A 22,853-nucleotide genomic window follows, 5' to 3' on the forward strand; every position below is an offset into this window, starting at 1 on the left:
TTTAGATCCTCAGCCAGTGAGGTATATCAGAAAAATGAATTGATTACATTTAACCACAATTACTGCAGTTGTGAGTATAAAGGTTGCCCTGATACCCTATATATATCCTCAGCTGCAGATAAAAATACGATAATTTACAATCCTAAACCAGTTAGCTCACAGTGATGCACATTCCATGTATGCCCGGCCGATAATCAGGATACCTCGGCGTCGGTCTGGAAGCAGTGCCCTGCGGTTCCCCTCAATCTCCTGGAGGAGTGTTTTGCCTGCAGATTTTGCAGCTCAGGTATCCTCTGCAGCTTTATCTGCTTTTCCTATCATTCAGGTAAATCTCAAGAGGACATTTAAAGGATTCAGATAATAGTAGGTTTCTGCTCCTCATGCTGCTACACGTTTGCGCTCTCTCAGGAGGAGTAGTTTCTGTGGGTAAAATCTCAGATTCGGACAGTTTAATTCCTTCCTCTGATGCTGAAGTGGTCTCCTTCAGATGTATGCTTGCACACCTTGTGTACTGTTAAAGGAGGTTTTGGCTACTTGGACGACATTGATACCCCTGTCGTTGTCAACCTTTGAAAGTTGGTGAACTTGTAATTTCTATTATGTTCCTTCCTATGAGGAAGTGTTTCTAGACGTGCCTTTGATTTTGCACAGGACTAGGAGAAGCAGGGATACCTTCTTCCTGCCTCCATTAAAATGTACAGTGCCCTGGGGGGTGGAGCCAACTCTGGAGCTGAGCGGTCGCACATCACGGCAGCTCTGGCTATATTATAAATATAAAAAAAATAGTTTAGCGACTGTTCTGGCTCCTATGCTCTGCAGTGACTGTATACTTGTGGGTTTTAGTGACTTATCTACTTATTATTAAAGAGAGGTAGGCTCTAGGGAGGGAACCTCACTGCCCTGTGATTTATCTTGCAGACCGGAGAATTCAGGTGCGGCCATCTTTCCTCCCACGAGGCGTCCAACGTGTGGAACAAGTCTAGCTAATTGCACCTATACTGCCTCTGATGGTGCTTAATATTGAACAACTGCACCATGGCATCAGCAGTACACATCGTCAAGGAGATAAATAACTTCTTCAACGCTTGCAGATCTGCATTAGAATGTGAAATCAAACGGATGACTCAACCTGTGGCGGTGATGTCTGTGACACTCGACACTTACTCTCACACTTCCGTAACCGGCTACAAAGGTAGCGACACTCTGGGGCCCCAGTGTTTGCTACCCACTTATGGAGTGATGCAGGAACAACTTCCATAGCAACAAACCACCATGGACAGTCAGTAGGTGAGAGTATGCAGCTTGAGACAGATCGTTTCGTTAGTCAATCTGATTTGCGTGGAGCAACAGATCAGACTCTCTATCCTGTTTCAGTGGAAATTCCAAGTGCTCAGAAGCATATAGAACAGAGGCACTTCCAATTAGCGATTGACGCATCTGCCCAGGGAAATATCTTGGTGACACTATCTGAATTGCAAGTGATCTATTACACGGCCCTTTGTAGTGAACTAACGCAAGATATGGGAGCACAGCCCTTACAATGTTATGTGCAGACCATGCACCAGGATTACTGAGGCTCTCTATCATTTGGAACTGGTATATAAAACTACAGGGGAGCCGGAGAAATTCTAGATGCGTGAATACCATCTTTATTTACATCTCTCAAGCTGTGGATATGTGCCAAATTCAGCATGTTCCCCCAAGCAGGCGAGTCTGTCTTAATGCCGCTCCCGGAACTATACAAACAGTTGGGGTAGGATAAAGTATTTATTCGTAGGACAGTCTCCACGGTCATGCATTCTAACAGGTGCCGCAGACTGGATTAACGCAGTATTTGGCTCTAAGCTCTTTCTAAATTTATAATACACTACTTAGTAATAAGTTATTTGTTAGTTTATAATGTTACTACCCAAAGTTTTATACATTCCTATTGTTATAGGACGAATGTTTAAGTTGCACACGATGTTTCAGTTACATTGAAATAGCCACTTTTAATAATATGGGTTTATTAGGAAGTTCTTATAAGGCATTTGATATTTATGTGGTGTTTTCCAGAACATACTCTGTTAGTTGATACTATCTATATTTATCTAAATCAATAATGGTTCTATGCCAGTACATATGCTCTAAAATTTTCCAACTAATTTAAATATAACCACAGCTCACTAGTAATTCTACAATATGCAAGGCAGGGTAGAAAATGTGGTCCTATTTTGGCCTGAATACTTGGATATGTCCCAGTGCTTTCTCTTATTAGATAGTCCTAAAAGTTAGATGTTTTGGCCAGTCTTCACAATTCATGTTTGGTGGGGGTACTTCCTCATAAGTCCTGTATTGATGAAGCAGCAAACTCCTGAATACTTTTATGTATTGGTTGGTCTTAGAATGTAAGATTTACTTTTATTGCAGGCGCTGCGGAGCATATACGCTATAAGCCTTCCGTATTACAATAAGCTCTGTTTCCCCCATTATATAGCTTACTGGTTAAGCTAAGGGGCATAGACCCCATTTCTAAATCCCTAAATTATGTTCAAGCGTGATTATCCATAGAAGTTATTGATATACCCCCCTTACCCCTTAAAGTAGAATTAGGTACTGTCTCATAGGTTTTTTCTCCTGAATTATGGCACCTATATAAGTAAAGTAAACAATTTAATGAGATATTGCAATATACTATAGGTTGTTTGAATGCGACTATTTCTATATGTACTTTTGTGACTGTACTAAATATATGCTCTTGATCCATTTTTCTGGTTGTTTATAGACGATATATGTTAGCCTTATAATTATTTATGGTTGCCAAAAATTTTTGTACATGACTTATGGGTATGAAGGAATATGCTTTACATGTAATATGTTTGCAATATCCTCAATAAAAAAATTATAAAAAAAAAATGTACGGTGTCCGAAGTAGAAGGGAGTTGTCTACTACAGTTCAGGAACTTTGATCCCTATGGAGTAGCTGCTCCTTTACGAATCCTTGGATAAGAAGCTGGAGGTCTATTTGTTCATTTAGAACAATGCCTTGTCTTATTAGACTTGCTGTGCTAGCCCGCCGAGCATTGTGGCTGACATCTTGGTCAGCTGAGAAGCCTACCTTTGGTTTTGCGGTACAGCAGGTTCAATATTTATGTTTCCTCCAATTCCACGCTTCTGGCGTTCCCTTTCAAGAATGAGACCTTGTTTGGACTTGGTCTGACAGTATTATCCTCTGTCTTTGGACCACACATCAAGAGGTCAAGACTAAAGGAAAAAGTTTTTTTTCTTTTCTTTTTTCTGTAGGGTCATGTATTCGAACCCAACCTAATTTAGTCCAATCTACTATTTCCTCTGAGGGGCAGATTTCTCCTTCTAGAGCATCTACAATCCAGGTATGATTAGAGTCATTTCTTGAACTGGGTTCAGGATCTTCCTCTCTGGGAGTGATACTTCCAGTCCCAGTCTGGAAACGGGATCTAGGCGTTTACCCCTAGTTTCTCAAGCCGGTGAGGTAGCTCAGTTGGTAAATGCCCTCACTACAAAAATGCCGGTGTAAAGGATCCACAGCACAGATCTAAATCCCGGCAGGGCCGACTCAGTCCTTCATCCTTCTGAGGCAATAACATGAATACCATTAAATTGGGTAATAATAACAACTATTGCTATACAACTGCTGATTTGGTTAATTCCGAGAGCAAATGCTAAAACAAAAGCGCTTTGAGTCCCACTGGGAGAAGAGCGCTATATAAATACTAATTATTTTTGTAAAAAAGGTTCTGGCCTTCAGTGGTATCCATCTCCTTTGGTTCGAGAGGGCCTGTTCATAACGAACATAGTCCGGATGGATGTGTATTTGGTTCCTATAATACGGATCTTTTCAAGTTGTTGAGTTGCGTCTTCCTAGGAAGATTTTAGGTCTTGGGGTATTCATGGGTGTCTTTCTGAACAATATATGCTTCAGGCGCCATCCTCGCAACTAGCAGAATCTCACACAAGATCTTGTTGGCGTTTTTCTCCTCTCACGGTTGGTAGATTTATCTGGGGGAAAGTTCTCTTGTTCCGACTTCAAGAGTGACCTTCCTAGGAATCGTTATAGATTCTCTATGTATAAAAAAAAATCCTGACAGAGGTCAGAAGATCCAAGATTCTGCTAGCTTGTCTGTCCCTTCAGTCTGGGACACGGCCATCAGTGGCCCTATGCATGGAGGTACCTTTGCAGCTATGCTGCTCTTCCAGTGGAACGGGGATTATACAGATCGGTCTCAGAGAATTGTTCTGGATCAATCAACAAGAGACTCCCTACTGTGGTGGCTGTCACAAGGGACGTATTTTCAGAGACCCTTTTGGGTAATTGTGACCACAGACGCCAGCCTGTTGGGTTGGGGAGCAGTCTGGGATTGTTGAAGACAGGGACTTTGTTCTCAGGTGGAATCTGCTCTCCCCATAAACAATCTGTAGTTGAGAGGGACATTCAATGCCTTGATGGCTTGGCCTCAGCTGGCCTTAGCCAATTATAAGGTTCCAGACAAATGCCATAACCTCAGAGGCCTACATTAACCACCAAGGGGGAACCCAGAGCCATGAAGGAGGTGACACGGATCATCCAGTGGGCAGAGGCTCACAATGGCTGTCTATCTACCTTCGACATCACCGAGTGATAATTGGGAAGCACATTTCTCCAACATAGGTGTGTCCGGTCCACGGCGTCATCCTTACTTGTGGGAATATTCTCCTCCCCAACAGGAAATGGCAAAGAGCCCAGCAAAGCTGGTCACATGATCCCTCCTAGGCTCCGCCTACCCCAGTCATTCTCTTTGCCGTTGCACAGGCAACATCTCCACGGAGATGGCTAAGAGTTTTTTTGGTGTTTAAATGTAGTTTTATTCTTCAATCAAGTGTTTGTTATTTTAAAATAGTGCTGGTATGTACTATTTACTCTGAAACAGAAAAGAGAAGAAGATTTCTGTTTGTAAGAGGAAGATGATTTTAGCAAACGTTACTAAAATCGATTGCTGTTTCCACACAGGACTGTTGAGATGAAGTAACTTCAGTTGGGGGAAGCAGTTGGCAGACTTTTCTGTAGACATGTGCACCGCTAAAAAATTCGGTTCGTTTTCGGTTCGGATCGATTCGGACTTTTAGAATTTCGTTTCGGATCGAATCTGATTCGGCAAAATTTGAATAAATTTGTTTCGGATTTATTCGGATCCGAATAAATTCGTTTCAGATTTATTCGGATTCGGCTGAATTCGGTTCTATTCCGTTCCGAAATTCGGTATGTTTTTAGTACACCGACACCCATTTAGTACACTAAGTCACTAACACCCATAAACTACCTATGAACCACTAAACCGAGGCCCCCCCACATCGCAAACCCTATAATAACATTATTTAACCCCTAATCTGCCGATCGGATATCGCCGCCGCCTACATTATAGCTATTAACCCCTAATCTGCTGTCCCTAACACCGCCGACCCCTACATTATAGTTATTAACCCCTAATCTGCCTCCCCCAACGTCGCCGCAATCTAACTACAAGTATTAACCCCTAATCTGCCGACCCGATATCGCCGCCGCCTACATTATAGCTATTAACCCCTAATCTGCTGTCCCTAACACCGCCGACCCCTACATTATAGTTATTAACCCCTAATCTGCCTCCCCCAACGTCGCCGCAATCTAACTATAAGTATTAACCCCTAATCTGCCGACCGAATATCGCCGCCTACATTATAGCTATTAACCCCTAACCTGCTGTCCCTAACACCGCCGACCCCTACATTATAGTTATTAACCCCTAATCTGCCTCCCCCCAACGTCGCCGCAATCTAACTACAAGTATTAACCCCTAATCTGCCGACCGCAAATCGCCGCCACTATAATAAATGTATTAACCCCTAAACCGCCGCACTCCCGCCTCGCAAACACTATAATACATTTTATTAACCCCTAATCTGCCCTCCCTAACATCGCCGCCACCTACCTACAATTATTAACCCCTAATCTCCCGCCCCCATCGTCGCCGCTACTATAATAAGGTTATTAACCCCTAAACCTAAATCTAACCCTAACACTAACACCCCCTAACTTAAATATAATTTAAATAAAACGAAATAAGTTTACTATAGTTAAATAAATGAATCCTATTTAAAACTAAAGACTTACCTGTAAAATAAACCCTAAGATAGCTGCAATATAACTAATAGTTACATTGTAGCTATTTTAGCATTTATATTTATTTTACAGGCAACTTTGTATTTATTTTAACTAGGTACAATAGTTATTAAATAGTTATTAACTATTTAATAACTACCTAGCTAAAATAAATACAAATTTACCTGTAAAATAAATCCTAACCTAAGTTACACTAACACCTAACACTACACTATCATTAAATTAACTAAATAAATGAATCATATTTAAAACAAAATACTTACCTGTAAAATAAACCCTAATATAGCTGCAATATAACTAATAGTTACATTGTAGCTATTTTAGCATTTATATTTATTTTACAGGCAACTTTGTATTTATTTTAACTAGGTACAAAAGCTATTAAATAGTTATTGACTAATTAATAGCTACCTAGTTAAAATAATTACAAAATTACCTGTAAAATAAATCCTAACCTAAGTTACAATTAAACCTAACACTACACTGTCATTAAATAAATTAACTACAAGTACCTACAATTATCTACAATTAAATAAACTAAAGTACAAAACCCCCCCACTAAATTACAAAAAATAAAAAAATATTACAAGAATTTTAAACTAATTACACCTAATCTAAGCCCCCTAATAAAATAACAAAGCCCCCCAAAATAAAAAAAATGCCCTACCCTATACTAAATTACAAAAGTTAACAGCTCTATTACCTTACCAGCCCTGAACAGGGCCCTTTGCGGGGCATGCCCCAAAGAAAACAGCTCTTTTGCCTGTAAAAAAAAAAACACAATCCCCCCCCCACATTACAACCCACCACCCACATACCCCTACTCTAACCCAAACCCCCCTTAAATAAACCTAACACTACCCCCCTGAAGATCTCCCTACCTTGAGTCGTGTTCACCCAGCCGGGCCGAAGTCTTCATCCGATGGGGCAGAAGAGGACATCCAGACCGGCAGAAGTCTTCATCCAAGCTGGGCAAGAAGAGGTCTTCCATCCATCATACAAGTACCAAAATACAAACAAACACTAAATTACAAAAAATAATAAAATATTACAATAATTTTAAACTAATTACACCTAATCTAAGCCCCCTACTAGCTATTAATATAGCTTCAATATAACTAATAGTTACATTGTAGCTATTTTAGGATTTATATTTATTTTACAGGCAACTTTGTATTTATTTTAACTAGGTACAATAGCTATTAAATAGTTAATAACTATTTAATAACTACCTAGCTAAAATAAATACAAATTTACCTGTAAAATAAATCATAACCTAAGTTACAATTACACCTAACACTACACTATCATTAAATTAACTAAATAAATGAATCCTATATAAAACTAAAGACTTACCTGTAAAATAAACCCTAAGATAGCTGCAATATAACTAATAGTTACATTGTAGCTATTTTAGCATTTATATTTATTGTACAGGCAACTTTGTATTTATTTTAACTAGGTACAATAGCTATTAAATAGATATTTACTGTTTAATAGCTACCTAGTTAAAATAATTACAAAATTACCTGTAAAATAAATCCTAACCTAAGTTACAATTAAACCTAACACTACACTATCATTAAATAAATTAAAGGGACACTATACCCAAACATTTTCTTTCATGATTAAGGTAGAGAATACAATTTTAAACAACATTCCAATTTACTTCTATTACCTAATTTGCTTCATTCTTTAGATATACTTTAATGAAGAAATAGCAATGCACACGGTGAACCAATCACAGGAGGCATCTTTGTGCAGCTACCAATCAGCAGCTACTAAGCATATCTAGATATGCTTTTCAGCAAAGAATATAAAGAGAATGAAGCAAATTAGATAATAGAAGTTAATTAGAAAGTTGTTTATAATTGTATGCTCTTTCTAAATCATGAAAGAAAAAAATTGGTTTCCATGTCCCTTTAACTACAAGTACCTACAATTAAATACAATTAAAAAACTAAACTAAAGTACAACCCCCCCCCCCACTAAATTACAAAAAATAAAAAAATATTACAAGAATTTTAAACTAATTACACCTAATCTAAGCCCCCTAATAAAATAACAAAGCCCCCCAAAATAAAAAAAATGCCCTACCCTATACTAAATTACAAAAGTTAACAGCTCTATTACCTTACCAGCCCTGAACAGGGCCTTTTGCGGGGCATGCCCCAAAGAAAACAGCTCTTTTGCCTGTAAAAAAAAAACACAATCCCCCCCCCCCCCCACATTACAACCCACCACCCACATACCCCTACTCTAACCCAAACCCCCCTTAAATAAACCTAACACTACCCCCCTGAAGATCTCCCTACCTTGAGTCGTGTTCACCCAGCCGGGCCGAAGTCTTCATCCGATGGGGCAGAAGAGGACATCCAGACTGGCAGAAGTCTTCATCCAAGCGGGGCAAGAAGAGGTCTTCCATCCATCAGAAAAGTACAAAAAAACAAACAAACACTAAATTAGCAAAAATAATAAAATATTGCAATAATTTTAAACTAATTACACCTAATCTAAGCCCCCTACTAGCTATTAATATAGCTACAATATAACTAATAGTTACATTGTAGCTATTTTAGGATTTATATTTATTTTACAGGCAACTTTGTATTTATTTTAACTAGGTACAATAGCTATTAAATAGTTAATAACTACCTAGCTAAAATAAATACAAATTTACCTGTAAAATAAACCCTAACCTAAGTTACAATTACACCTAACACTACACTGTCATTAAATTAACTAAATAAATTAATCCTATATAAAACTAAATACCTGTAAAATAAACCCTAATATAGCTACAATATAACTAATAGTTACATTGTAGCTATTTTAGCATTTATATTTATTTTACAGGCAACTTTGTATTTATTTTAACTAGGTACAATAGCTATTAAATAGTTATTGACTAATTAATAGCTACCTAGTTAAAATAATTACAAAATTACCTGTAAAATAAATCCTAACCTAAGTTACTATTAAACCTAACACTACACTATCATTAAATAAATTAACTACAAGTACCTACAATTAAATACAATGAAATAAACTAAACTAAAGTACAAAAAAAACAAACACTAAATTACAAAAAATAAAAAAAATTACAAGAATTTTAAACTAATTACACCTAATCTAAGCCCCCTAATAAAATAACAAAGCCCCCCAAAATAAAAAAATGCCCTACCCTATACTAAATTACAAAAGTAATCAGCTCTATTACCTTACCAGCCCTTAAAAGGGCCTTTTGCGGGGGCATGCCCCAAAGAAAACAGCTCTTTTGCCTGTAAAAAAAACACAATCCCCCCCCCCCCACATTACAACCCACCACCCACATACCCCTACTCTAACCCAAACCCCCCTTAAATAAACCTAACACTACCCCCCTGAAGATCTCTCTACCGTGTCTTCACCCAGCGGGCCGAAGTCTTCATCCGATGGGGCAGAAGAGGACATCCAGACCGGCAGAAGTCTTCATCCAAGCGGGGCAAGAAGAGGTCTTCCATCCATCAGAAGTCTTGATCCAGGCGGCATCTTCTCTGTTCATCCATCCGGAGCGGAGCGGCAGCATCCTGAAGACATCCCACGCAGAGCATCCTCTTCTTTCTTGATCCGACGACTAGGTGACTGTACCTTTAAGTGACGTCATCCAAGATGGCGTCCCTTGAATTCCGATTGGCTGATAGGATTCTATCAGCCAATCGGAATTAAGGTAGGAAAAATCTGATTGGCTGATTCAATCAGCCAATCAGATTCAAGTTCAATCCGATTGGCTGATCCAATCAGCCAATCAGATTGAGCTCGCATTCTATTGGCTGATCGGAACAGCCAATAGAATGCGAGGTCAATCTGATTGGCTGATTCCATCAGCCAATTGGATTGAACTTGAATCTGATTGGCTGATTAAATCAGCCAATCAGATTTTTCCTACCTTAATTCCGATTGGCTGATAGAATCCTATCAGCCAATCGGAATTCAAGGGACGCCATCTTGGATGACGTCACTTAAAGGTACAGTCACCTAGTCGTCGGATCAAGAAAGAAGAGGATGCTCTGCGTGGGATGTCTTCAGGATGCTGCCGCTCCGCTCCGGATGGATGAACAGAGAAGATGCCGCCTGGATCAAGACTTCTGATGGATGGAAGACCTCTTCTTGCCCCGCTTGGATGAAGACTTCTGCCGGTCTGGATGTCCTCTTCTGCCCCATCGGATGAAGACTTCGGCCCGCTGGGTGAAGACACGGTAGAGAGATCTTCAGGGGGGTAGTGTTAGGTTTATTTAAGGGGGGTTTGGGTTAGAGTAGGGGTATGTGGGTGGTGGGTTGTAATGTGGGGGGGGGGGATTGTGTTTTTTTTTTACAGGCAAAAGAGCTGTTTTCTTTGGGGCATGCCCCGCAAAGGGCCCTGTTCAGGGCTGGTAAGGTAATAGAGCTGTTAACTTTTGTAATTTAGTATAGGGTAGGGCATTTTTTTTTATTTTGGGGGGCTTTGTTATTTTATTAGGGGGCTTAGATTAGGTGTAATTAGTTTAAAATTCTTGTAATATTTTTTTATTTTTTGTAATTTAGTGTTTGTTTTTTTTTGTAATTTAGTGGGGGGGTTTTGTACTTTAGTTTATTTAATTGTAGATAATTGTAGTTAATTTATTTAGTGACAGTGTAGTGTTAGGTTTAATTGTAACTTAGGTTAGGATTTATTTTACAGGTAATTTTGTAATTATTTTAACTAGGTAGCTATTAATTAGTCAATAACTATTTAATAGCTATTGTACCTAGTTAAAATAAATACAAAGTTGTCTGTAAAATAAATATAAATGCTAAAATAGCTACAATGTAACTATTAGTTATATTGCAGCTATATTAGGGTTTATTTTACAGGTAAGTATTTTGTTTTAAATATGATTCATTTATTTAGTTAATTTAATGATAGTGTAGTGTTAGGTGTTAGTGTAACTTAGGTTAGGATTTATTTTACAGGTAAATTTGTATTTATTTTAGCTAGGTAGTTATTAAATAGTTATTAACTATTTAATAACTATTGTACCTAGTTAAAATAAATACAAAGTTGCCTGTAAAATAAAAATAAATGCTAAAATAGCTACAATGTAACTATTAGTTATATTGCAGCTATCTTAGGGTTTATTTTACAGGTAAGTCTTTAGTTTTAAATAGGATTCATTTATTTAACTATAGTAAACTTATTTCGTTTTATTTAAATTATATTTAAGTTAGGGGGTGTTAGTGTTAGGGTTAGATTTAGGTTTAGGGGTTAATAACCTTATTATAGTAGCGGCGACGATGGGGGCGGGAGATTAGGGGTTAATAATTGTAGGTAGGTGGCGGCGATGTTAGGGAGGGCAGATTAGGGGTTAATAAAATGTATTATAGTGTTTGCGAGGCGGGAGTGCGGCGGTTTAGGGGTTAATACATTTATTATAGTGGCGGCGATTTGCGGTCGGCAGATTAGGGGTTAATACTTGTAGTTAGATTGCGGCGACGTTGGGGGGAGGCAGATTAGGGGTTAATAACTATAATGTAGGGGTCGGCGGTGTTAGGGACAGCAGGTTAGGGGTTAATAGCTATAATGTAGGCGGCGGCGATATCGGGTCGGCAGATTAGGGGTTAATACTTATAATTAGATTGCGGCGACGTTGGGGGAGGCAGATTAGGGGTTAATAACTATAATGTAGGGGTCGGCGGTGTTAGGGACAGCAGGTTAGGGGTTAATAGTTATAATGTAGGCGGCGGCGATATTCGGTCGGCAGATTAGGGGTTAATACTTGTAGTTAGATTGCGGCGACGTTGGGGGAGGCAGATTAGGGGTTAATAACTATAATGTAGGGGTCGGCGGTGTTAGGGACAGCAGATTAGGGGTTAATAGCTATAATGTAGGCGGCGGCGATATCGGGTCGGCAGATTAGGGGTTAATAAAATAATGCAGGTGTCAGCGATAGCGGAGGCAGCAGATTAGGGGTTAATAAGTGTTAGATTAGGGGTGTTTAGAGACTCGGGGTACATGTTAGGGTGTTAGGTGCAGACTTAGTGTTTCCCCATAGGAAACAATGGGGCTGCGGTGTTAGTTTTTTTTCAGCCGAAACTCCCATTGTTTCCTATGGGGAAATGCCGAATCTTAACGAGCTAATTCGGATTTATTCGGAGATACGGCAGCTATTTCGGATTCATTCGGTAGATTCGGAAGTATTTTAATTCGGAAATCCGAATCGATCCGAATCTCCGAATTTACCGAATTTCCGAATTAATCCGAAACGAACCGCACATGTCTACTTTTCTGCCTGAGGTTTGACTGGCCACATTTCTAACAAGACTTTGTAATGCTGGAAGGCTGTCATTTTCCCTATGGGGACCGGTAAGCCATTTTCTTAGATTAAGTAAAAGAATAAAGGCTTTATAAGGGCTTAAAAAACTGGTAGACATTTTTCTGGGCTAAAACGATTACTTTGCTAAGCATATTTGTCAGATTATAGCTCTTTATAGTTATTATAATCTTGGGGATTGTTGTTAAAAAACGGCAGGCACTGTATGGACACCTTTTTTCAGATGGGGGCCTTCTCTAGTCATAGGCAGAGCCTCATTTTCGCGCCACTAATGCGCAGTTGTTTTTGGAAGGCAAGGCATGCAGATGCATGTGTGAGGAGCTAAGATCCACTGAAAAAGCTTATAGAAGGCGTCAATTGGTATCGTATTCCCCTCTGGGCTTGGTTGGGTCTCAGCAAAGCAGATTCCTGGGACTGTATAGGGGTTAAATGTAAAAACGGCTCCGGTTCCGTTATTTTAAGGGTTAAAGCTTTCAAATTTAGTGTGCAATACTTTTAAGGCTTTAAGACACTGTGGTGAAATTTTGGTGAATTTTGAACAATTGCTTCATGCTTTTTCGCATATTCAGTAATAAAGTGTGTTCTGTTTAAAATTTAAAGTGACAGTAACGGTTTTATTTTAAAACGTTTTTTTGTGCTTTGTTGACAAGTTTAAGCCTGTTTAACATGTCTGAACCATCAGATAAATGATGTTCTATATGTATGAAAGCCAATGTGTCTCCCCATTTAAATATATGTGATAATTGTGACATGGTGTCCAAACAAAGTAGGGACAATGATGCCACAGATAATAATAGTGCCCAAGATGATTCTTCAGATGAGGGGAGTAAGCATGGTACTGCATCACCCCCTTCTGTGTCTACACCAGTTTTGCCCACACAAGAGGCCCCTAGTACATCTAGTGCGCCAATACTTATTACTATGCAACAATTATCGGCTGTTATGGATAATTCTATTGCAAATATTTTATCTAAAATGCTTACTTATCAAAGAAAGCGCGATTGCTCTGTTTTAAACACTGAAGAGCAAGAGGACGCTGATGATAACGTTTCTGACATACCCTCACACCAATCTGAAGGGGCCAGGAGGGAGGTTTTGTCTGAGGGAGAAATTTCGGATTCAGGAAAAATTTCTCAACAAGCTGAACCTGATGTTGTAACATTTAAATTTAAATTAGAACATCTCCGCGCACTGCTTAAGGAGGTATTATCTACTCTGGATGATTGTGACAATTTGGTCATTCCAGAGAAATTATGTAAGATGGACAAGTTCCTAGAGGTTCCGGTGCCCCCCGATGTTTTTCCCATACCCAAGCGGGTGGCGGACATAGTAAACAAGGAATGGGAAAGGCCCGGCATACCTTTTGTTCCTCCCCCTATATTTAAGAAATTATTTCCTATAGTCGACCCCAGAAAGGACTTATGGCAGACAGTCCCTAAGGTCGAGGGGGCGGTCTCTACTCTAAACAAACGCACTACTATTCCCATAGAAGATAGTTGTGCTTTTAAAGATCCTATGGATAAAAAATTAGAGGGTTTGCTTAAAAAGATGTTTGTTCAGCAAGGTTACCTTCTACAACCAATTTCATGCATTGTTCCTGTCACTACGGCAGCGTGTTTCTGGTTCGAAGAACTAGAAAAGTCGCTCAATAAAGAATCTTCGTATGAGGAGGTTATGGACAGAGTTCATGCACTTAAATTGGCTAACTCTTTTATTCTAGATGCCGCTTTGCAATTAGCGAGATTAGCGGCAAAAAATTCAGGGTTTGCTATCGTGGCGCGTAGAGCGCTCTGGCTAAAGTCTTGGTCAGCGGATGTGTCTTCCAAGACGAAATTGCTTAACATCCCTTTCAAGGGCAAAACACTGTTTGGTCCTGATTTGAAAGAGATTATTTCAGACATCACCGGAGGAAAGGGCCACGCCCTTCCTCAGGATAGGTCTTTTAAGGCTAGAAATAAGCCTAATTTTCGTCCCTTTCGCAGAAACGGACCAGCCTCTACTTCTACATCCTCTAAGCAAGAGGGTAATACTTCTCAACCCAAACCAGCCTGGAGACCGATGCAAGGCTGGAACAAGGGTAAGCAGGCCAAGAAGCCTGCCACTGCTACCAAAACAGCATGAAGGGATGGCCCCCGATCCGGGAACGGATCTGGTGGGGGGCAGACTTTCTCTCTTTGCTCAGGCCTGGGCAAGAGATGTTCAGGATCCTTGGGCACTAGAAATAGTTTCTCTAGGTTATCTCCTGGAATTCAAGGAACTACCCCCAAGGGGAAGGTTCCACAGATCTCAATTATCTTCAAACCAAATAAAAAGACAGGCATTCTTACATTGTGTAGAAGACCTGTTAAAGATGGGAGTAATTCATCCAGTTCCTATAAGAGAACAAGGGATGGGGTTTTACTCCAACCTGTTCATAGTTCCCAAAAAAGAGGGAACATTCAGACCAATTCTAGATCTCAAGATCCTAAACAAATTTCTCAGGGTTCCATCGTTCAAAATGGAAACCATTCGAACGATCCTTCCTACCATCCAGGAAGGTCAATTTATGACCACGGTGGATTTAAAGGATGCGTACCTACATATTCCTATCCACAAGGAACATCATCAGTTCCTAAGGTTCGCTTTTCTGGACAAGCATTACCAGTTTGTGGCACTTCCATTCGGATTAGCCACTGCTCCGAGAATTTTCACAAAGGTACTAGGGTCCCTTCTAGCGGTTCTAAGACCAAGGGGCATTGCAGTAGTACCGTACTTGGACGACATACTGATTCAAGCGTCGTCTCTGTCAAAAGCAAAGGCTCATACGGACATCGTCCTAGCCTTTCTCAGATCTCACGGATGGAAAGTGAACATAGAAAAAAGTTCTCTTTCCCCATCAACAAGAGTTCCCTTCTTGGGAACAATAATAGACTCCTTAGAAATGAGGATTTTCCTGACAGAGGTCAGAAAATCAAAGCTTCTAAGCTCTTGTCAAGTTCTTCATTCTGTTCTTCGTCCTTCCATAGCGCAGTGCATGGAAGTAATAGGATTGATGGTTGCAGCAATGGACATAGTTCCTTTTGCACGAATTCATCTAAGACCATTAAAACTGTGCATGCTCAGACAGTGGAATGGGGCTTATACAGACTTGTCTCCGACGATTCAAGTAGATCAAAGGACCAGAGATTCACTCCGTTGGTGGCTAATCCTGGACAACCTGTCACAGGGAATGAGCTTCCGCAGACCAGAGTGGGTCATTGTCACGACCGACGCCAGTCTGGTGGGCTGGGGCGCGGTCTGGGAACCCCTGAAAGCTCAGGGTCTATGGTCTCGGGAAGAATCTCTTCTCCCGATAAACATTCTGGAACTGAGAGCGATATTCAATGCTCTCAAAGCTTGGCCTCATCTAGCAAGGGCCAAATTCATAAGGTTTCAATCAGACAACATGACGACAGTTGCATATATCAACCATCAGGGGGGAACAAGGAGTTCCCTGGCAATGGAGGAAGTGACCAAGATAATTCAATGGGCGGAGGATCACTCCTGCCACTTGTCTGCAATCCACATCCCAGGAGTGGAAAATTGGGAAGCGGATTTTCTGAGTCGTCAGACATTCCATCCGGGGGAGTGGGAACTCCACCCGGAAATCTTTGCCCAAATAACTCAATTATGGGGCATTCCAGACATGGATCTGATGGCGTCTCGTCAGAACTTCAAGGTTCCTTGTTACGGGTCCAGATCCAGGGATCCCAAGGCGACTCTAGTAGATGCACTAGTAGCACCTTGGACCTTCAACCTAGCTTATGTATTCCCACCGTTTCCTCTCATTCCCAGGCTGGTAGCCAGGATCAACCAGGAGAGGGCTTCGGTGATCTTGATAGCTCCTGCGTGGCCACGCAGGACTTGGTATGCAGACCTGGTGAATATGTCATCGGCTCCACCATGGAAGCTACCTTTGAGACAGGACCTTCTTGTTCAAGGTCCATTCGAACATCCGAATCTGGTTTCTCTCCAACTGACTGCTTGGAGATTGAACGCTTGATTTTATCAAAGCGTGGGTTTTCAGATTCTGTAATAGATACTCTGATTCAGGCTAGAAAGCCTGTAACTAGAAAAATTTACCATAAGATATGGAAAAAATATATCTGTTGGTGTGAATCTAAAGGATTCCCATGGAACAAGATAAAAATTCCTAGGATTTTATCCTTTCTACAAGAAGGTTTGGAGAAGGGATTATCTGCAAGTTCTCTGAAGGGACAGATTTCTGCGTTATCTGTTTTACTTCACAAAAGGCTGGCAGCTGTGCCAGACGTTCAAGCGTTTGTTCAGGCTCTGGTTAGAATCAAGCCTGTTTACAGACCTTTGACTCCTCCCTGGAGTCTTAATCTAGTTCTTTCAGTTCTTCAAGGGGTTCCGTTTGAACCCTTACATTCCGTAGATATTAAGTTATTATCTTGGAAAGTTTTGTTTTTGGTTGCAATTTCTTCTGCTAGAAGAGTTTCTGAGTTATCTGCTCTGCAGTGTTCTCCGCCCTATCTGGTGTTCCATGCAGATAAGGTGGTTTTGCGTACTAAGCCTGGTTTTCTTCCGAAAGTTGTTTCCAACAAGAATATTAACCAGGAGATAGTTGTACCTTCTTTGTGCCCGAATCCAGTTTCAAAGAAGGAACGTTTGTTACACAATTTGGACGTAGTCCGTGCTCTAAAATTCTATTTAGAGGCCACTAAAGATTTCAGACAAACGTCTTCTTTGTTTGTTGTTTATTCTGGTAAAAGGAGAGGTCAAAAAGCAACTTCTACCTCTCTTTCTTTTTGGCTTAAAAGCATTATCCGTTTGGCTTATGAGACTGCCGGACGGCAGCCTCCTGAAAGAATCACAGCTCACTCTACTAGGGCTGTGGCTTCCACATGGGCCTTCAAGAACGAGGCTTCTGTTGACCAGATATGTAAGGCAGCGACTTGGTCTTCACTGCACACTTTTGCCAAATTTTACAAATTTGATACTTTTGCTTCTTCAGAGGCTATTTTTGGGAGAAAGGTTTTGCAAGCCGTGGTGCCTTCCATTTAGGTGACCTGATTTGCTCCCTCCCTTCATCCGTGTCCTAAAGCTTTGGTATTGGTTCCCACAAGTAAGGATGACGCCGTGGACCGGACACACCTATGTTGGAGAAAACAGAATTTATGCTTACCTGATAAATTACTTTCTCCAACGGTGTGTCCGGCCCACGGCCCGCCCTGGTTTTTTTAATCAGGTCTGATGAATTATTTTCTCTAACTACAGTCACCACGGTATCATATGGTTTCTCCTATGCATATTTCCTCCTGTACGTCGGTCGAATGACTGGGGTAGGCGGAGCCTAGGAGGGATCATGTGACCAGCTTTGCTGGGCTCTTTGCCATTTCCTGTTGGGGAGGAGAATATTCCCACAAGTAAGGATGACGCCGTGGACCGGACACACCGTTGGAGAAAGTAATTTATCAGGTAAGCATAAATTCTGTTTTTCTGATCTGTCAGACTTGTCATCCCAGGAAATGGGAACTCCATAGGGAAGTGCTCTCCAGGTTACCAACCACTTTGGGGTTTTCCATCATCCAAATCTCGTTTCTCTGAAGCTGACTGCTTGGAGATTGAACGCTTGATTTTAGCTAAGATTGGATTTCCGAATCGGTCATTGAGACCATGGTTCAGGCTTGTAAGCCTGTTTCTAGATTTATCATAAGATATGGCATAAATATCTTTAAAGGGACACTGAACCCAATTTTTTTCTTTTGTAATTCAGAAAGAGCATGCAATTTTAAACAACTTTCTAATTTACTCCTATTATCAATTTTTCTTCGTTCTCTTACTATCATTATTTGAAAAAGAAGGAATCTAAGCTTTTTTTTGGTTTCAGTACTCTGGATAGCACTTTTTTATTGGTGGATGAATTTATCCACCAATCAGCAAGGACAACCCAGGTTGGTCACCAAAAATGGGCCGGCATCTAAACTTACATTCTTGCATTTCAAATAAAGATACTAAGAGAATGAAGAAAATTTGATAATAGGAGTAAATTAGAAAGTTGCTTAAAATTTCATGCTCGATCTGAATCACGAAAGAAAAATTTTGGGTACAGTGTCCCTTTAATGGTATGAGTCTAAAGGATATTCTTGGAATAAGGTCAGGATCCCAAGGATCCTATCTTTTCTCCAGGAAGGCCTTGAGAAGGGGTTATTTGTCAGTACCCTCAAGGGTCAGATTTCTGCTCTATCCATTCTGCTGCACAAGCGTCTGGCATATGTGCCGGATGTACAATCTTTTTGTCAGGCCCTGGTCAGAATCAGGCCTGTGTTTAAATCAGTTGCCCCTCATTGGAGCCTTAACCTTGTTCTTAAGGTTTTACAACAGGCTCTGTTTGAGCCTATGCATTCCCTAGATATTAAGTTGTTATCTTGGAAAGTTTTGTTTCTTACTGCTATTTCTTCTGCTCTGAGGGTTTCCGAACTTTTAGCTTTGCAGTGTGTTTCTCCTTATCTCATATTTAACGCAGATAAGGCAGTTCTCTGTACCAAGTTTGGTTTTCTTCCTAAGATTGTGTCGGACAGAAATATTAATCAGGAAATTAATGTTCCTTCTCTCTGTCCTAATCCTTCTCATCAAGAACGCTTGTTGCACAACTTAGACGTTGTGCGGGCTCTTAAATTCTATCTGCAGGCTACCAAGAACTTTTGTCAGTCTTCTGCATTGTTTGTTTGCTCTTCTGGAAAATGTAAGGGTCAGAAAGCTACTGACACTTCACTTTCTCTCTGGTTGAGAAGTATTATTCATTTGGCATATGAGACTGCTGGTCAGCAGCCTCCTGAGAGAATTACAGCTCATTCCACCAAGGCGGTGTCTTCTTCTTGGACCTTCAAAAATGAGGCCTCTGTAGAACAGATTTGGAAGACTGCGACTTGGTCTTCTTTGCACACTTTTTCTAAATTCTATAAATTTGATAATTTTTTTCTCGGCTAAGGCTGCTTTTGGGAGAAAGGTTCTGCAAGCAGTGTTGCCTTCTGTTTAGGTTACCTGTCTTGCCCTCCCTAATCATCTGTGTCCTCTAGCTTGGGTATTGATTCCCAACAGTAATTGATGATTCCGTGGACTCACCGTGTCTTAAGAAAAAAAACAGAATTTATGCTTACCTGATAAATGTCTTTCTTTCTTGACACGGTGAGTCCATGGCCCACCCTTAATTTCAGACAGTTTTTTTTATCGGAACCTCAGGCAACTCTACACCTTGTGTTGTTTCCTTCCTCTCCTTTTCCTTCGGTAGAATGACTGGAGATTGTGGGAAGGGAAGTGATATTTAACATCTTTGCTGTGGTTCTCTTTGCCTCCTCCTGCTGGCCAGGAGTGATATTCCCAACAGTAATTGATGATTCCGTGGACTCACTGTGTCAAGAAATAAATACATTTATCAGGTAAGCATAAATTTTGTTTTTGCTGCTTAAAATACTATTAAATACAAATTGCACAATCAGCAAGTGCGTAATGAAAAGACAATACAATAAACCAACCATACTCTAAATTTTAAATGAGCAGTAGCTATTTCAAAATGTATTTTAATTGCCTGTATCATGCGACAGCCGTTGCATACTCCTATACACAGTGAACTCAGTAGGAGCTGGTGCCTCAAAAAGTGTGCATATAAAAACACTGTGCACAATTTGGTAATGGCAAAGTAAATTGGAAAGTCTCTTAAAACTGCATGCTCTATCTGAATCATGAAAGTTTAACTTTGTTTTTAGTGTCCCTAATCCAGCCTATCACTTCTATTATTATTGGACATAATTTTAACAGTCCTTTCCCCTTGAGTTCTTATACTATTTTGATAACATTTTAACCCATTAAGCACCTCACTTTCTTCTCCTCTGTTAAATAATCCTCTGGCCACCTTCCTATCCATTATACACATTACATGAATTATGATTTCTCAGCATGCACACAAGCAAGTGGAAGCTTTACTGACTGACCTGACAGAGAGCAGAAATAAGCTGGCATATGAGAAAGGCAAGTTACAGGTAAGCAGCTGTATATGTGGGTTATAGAGGTGCAATCTGCTACATCTTTGGCCATGTTCTGATGTGTATTTGTCTTTACAGAGCACAGTGGATCAGCTGCAGTCAAAGTTACAGTCTGTCTGTGATGCTCAGTCTGAAAATTCTCAGCTACGCAAACTCAACAATGCCCTGGAGGCTAAATACACCCAGGTAAGTAAAACGTAAGCAGGAAGAGATGTAGCATGTATGACCAATGAGATAGGCAACATACTAATTGTTGTTGGTTTCTTCTACAAGATATGACGAGTCCACGGATTTCATCCTTGTGGGATTTATCCTCCTGCTAACAGGAAGTGGCAAAGAGCACCACAACAGAGCTGTATATATAGCTCCTCCCTTCCCTCCACCTCCAGTCATTCTCTTTGCCTGTGTTAGTAATAGGAAGAGGTAAAGTGAGGGCGGCAATGGACATCATTCCGTTTGCTCGGTTTCATCTCAGACCATTGCAACTGTGCATGCTCGGACAGTGGAATGGGGACTATGCAAATTTATCTTTTCCGATAAATCTGGATCAAGATACCAGAGACTCTCTTCTTTGGTGGTTGTCGCCGGATCATCTGTCCCAAGGGACGTGTTTCCGCAGACCCTCGTGGGTGATAGTGACAACGGACGCCAGTCTACTAGGCTGGGGTGCAGTCTGGAATTCCCTGAAGTCTCAGGGTGTATGGACTCAGGTGGAGTCTCTACTTCCAATCAATATTCTGGAATTGAAAGCAATATTCAATGCGCTTCAGGTGTGGCCTCAGTTGGTTTCTGCCAAATTCATCAGATTCCAGTCGGACAACATCACGACTGTGGCTTACATCAATCTTCAGGGAGGAACGAGGAGTTCCTTAGCGATGACAGAAGTATCCAAGATAATTCGATGGGCGGAGGCCCAGTCTTGTTATCTGTCAGCAATCTACATCCCAGGAGTGGACAACTGGGAAGCGGACTTTTTAAGCCGACAGGCTTTTCATCCAGGGGAGTGGGAACTCCATCCGGAGGTATTTGCCTCACTGATTCTCCGATGGGACAGACCGTAATTGGATCTGATGGCATCTCGACAGAATGCCAAGCTTCCAAGATACGGATCCAGGTCGAGGATCCTCAGGCCGAACTGATAGATGCCTTGGTCGTTCAACCTAGCTTATGTGTTTCTACCGTTTCCTCTCCTTCCCCGGGTGATTGCTCGGATCAAACAGGAGAGAGCCTCAGTAATTTTAATCGCGCCTGCGTGGCCACGCAGGACTTCGTATGCAGATCTAGTGGACATGTCCTCTCTGCCTCCGTGGAAATTCCCAATGAGACAGGACCTTCTCATTCAGGGTCCTTTCCAACATCCAAATCTAATTTCTCTGCAGCTGACTGCTTGGAGATTGAACGCTTGATTTTATCTAAGCAGGGATTCTCTGATGCGGTCATTGATACTTTGATTCAGGCACGCAAGCCTGTCACTAAAAAGATCTATCATAAGATATGGCGTAAATATCTTTATTGGTGCGAATCCAAGGGCTACTCATGGAGTAAGGTTAGGATTCCCAAGATTCTATCTTTTCTCCAAGAAGGATTGGAGAAAGGGTTATCAGCGAGTTCCTTAAAGGGACAGATATCTGCTTTGTCAATTTTACTTCACAAACGTTTGGCTGATGTTCCAGACGTTCAGTCTTTTTGTCAGGCTTTAACTAGAATTAAGCCTGTGTTTAGACCACTTGCTCCACCCTGGAGTTTGAATTTAGATCTTAATGTTCTTCAATGGGTTCCATTTGAACCTATGCATTCCATAGATATTAAGTTGTTATCTTGGAAAGTTTTGGTTTTGGTTGCTATTTCTTCTGCTCGTAGAGTTTCTGAGCTTTCAGCACTACAATGTGACTGGCCTTATCTTATCTTCCATTCTGATAAGGTGGTTTTACGTACCAAACCTGGTTTTCTTCCTAAGGTTGTTTCCAATAAGAATATTAATCAGGAAATAGTTGTTCCTTCATTATGTCCTAATTTTTCTTCTAAGAAGGAGCGTATGTTGCATAACCTGGACGTGGTCCGTGCCCTGAAGTTTTACTTGCAGGCGACTAAGGATTTCCGTCAATCGTCTTCATTATTCATTGTTTTTTCTGGAAAGCGTAGGGGTCAGAAAGCTACGGCTACCTCCCTTTCTTTTTGGCTGAAGAGTATCATCCGACTGGCATATGAGACTGCTGGACAGCAGCCTCCTGAAAGAATTACGGCTCTTTCTACTAGGGCTGTGGCTTCCTCATGGGCTTTTAAAAACGATGCTTCTGTTGAACAGATTTGCAAGGCTGCGACTTGGTCGTCTCTTTACACTTTTCC

The 22,853-nt window shown here is 40.8% G+C and overlaps 1 protein-coding gene across 1 annotated transcript in view; it reads left to right on the forward strand.

The window, feature by feature from the left end:
* CCDC150 (coiled-coil domain containing 150) overlaps positions 1-22,853 on the forward strand; it is a 168,079-nt gene that overhangs the window by 88,817 nt on the left and 56,409 nt on the right. Inside the window, exons 15-16 of the mRNA XM_053710336.1 lie at positions 20,421-20,504; positions 20,586-20,693. Of these exons, the coding sequence (XP_053566311.1) occupies positions 20,421-20,504; positions 20,586-20,693 (192 nt within the window). The remainder of the gene's footprint in view (positions 1-20,420; positions 20,505-20,585; positions 20,694-22,853) is intronic.

This window comes from Bombina bombina, chromosome 4 (assembly GCF_027579735.1).
Source record: "Bombina bombina isolate aBomBom1 chromosome 4, aBomBom1.pri, whole genome shotgun sequence".
Taxonomy (NCBI): Eukaryota; Metazoa; Chordata; class Amphibia; order Anura; family Bombinatoridae; genus Bombina; species Bombina bombina.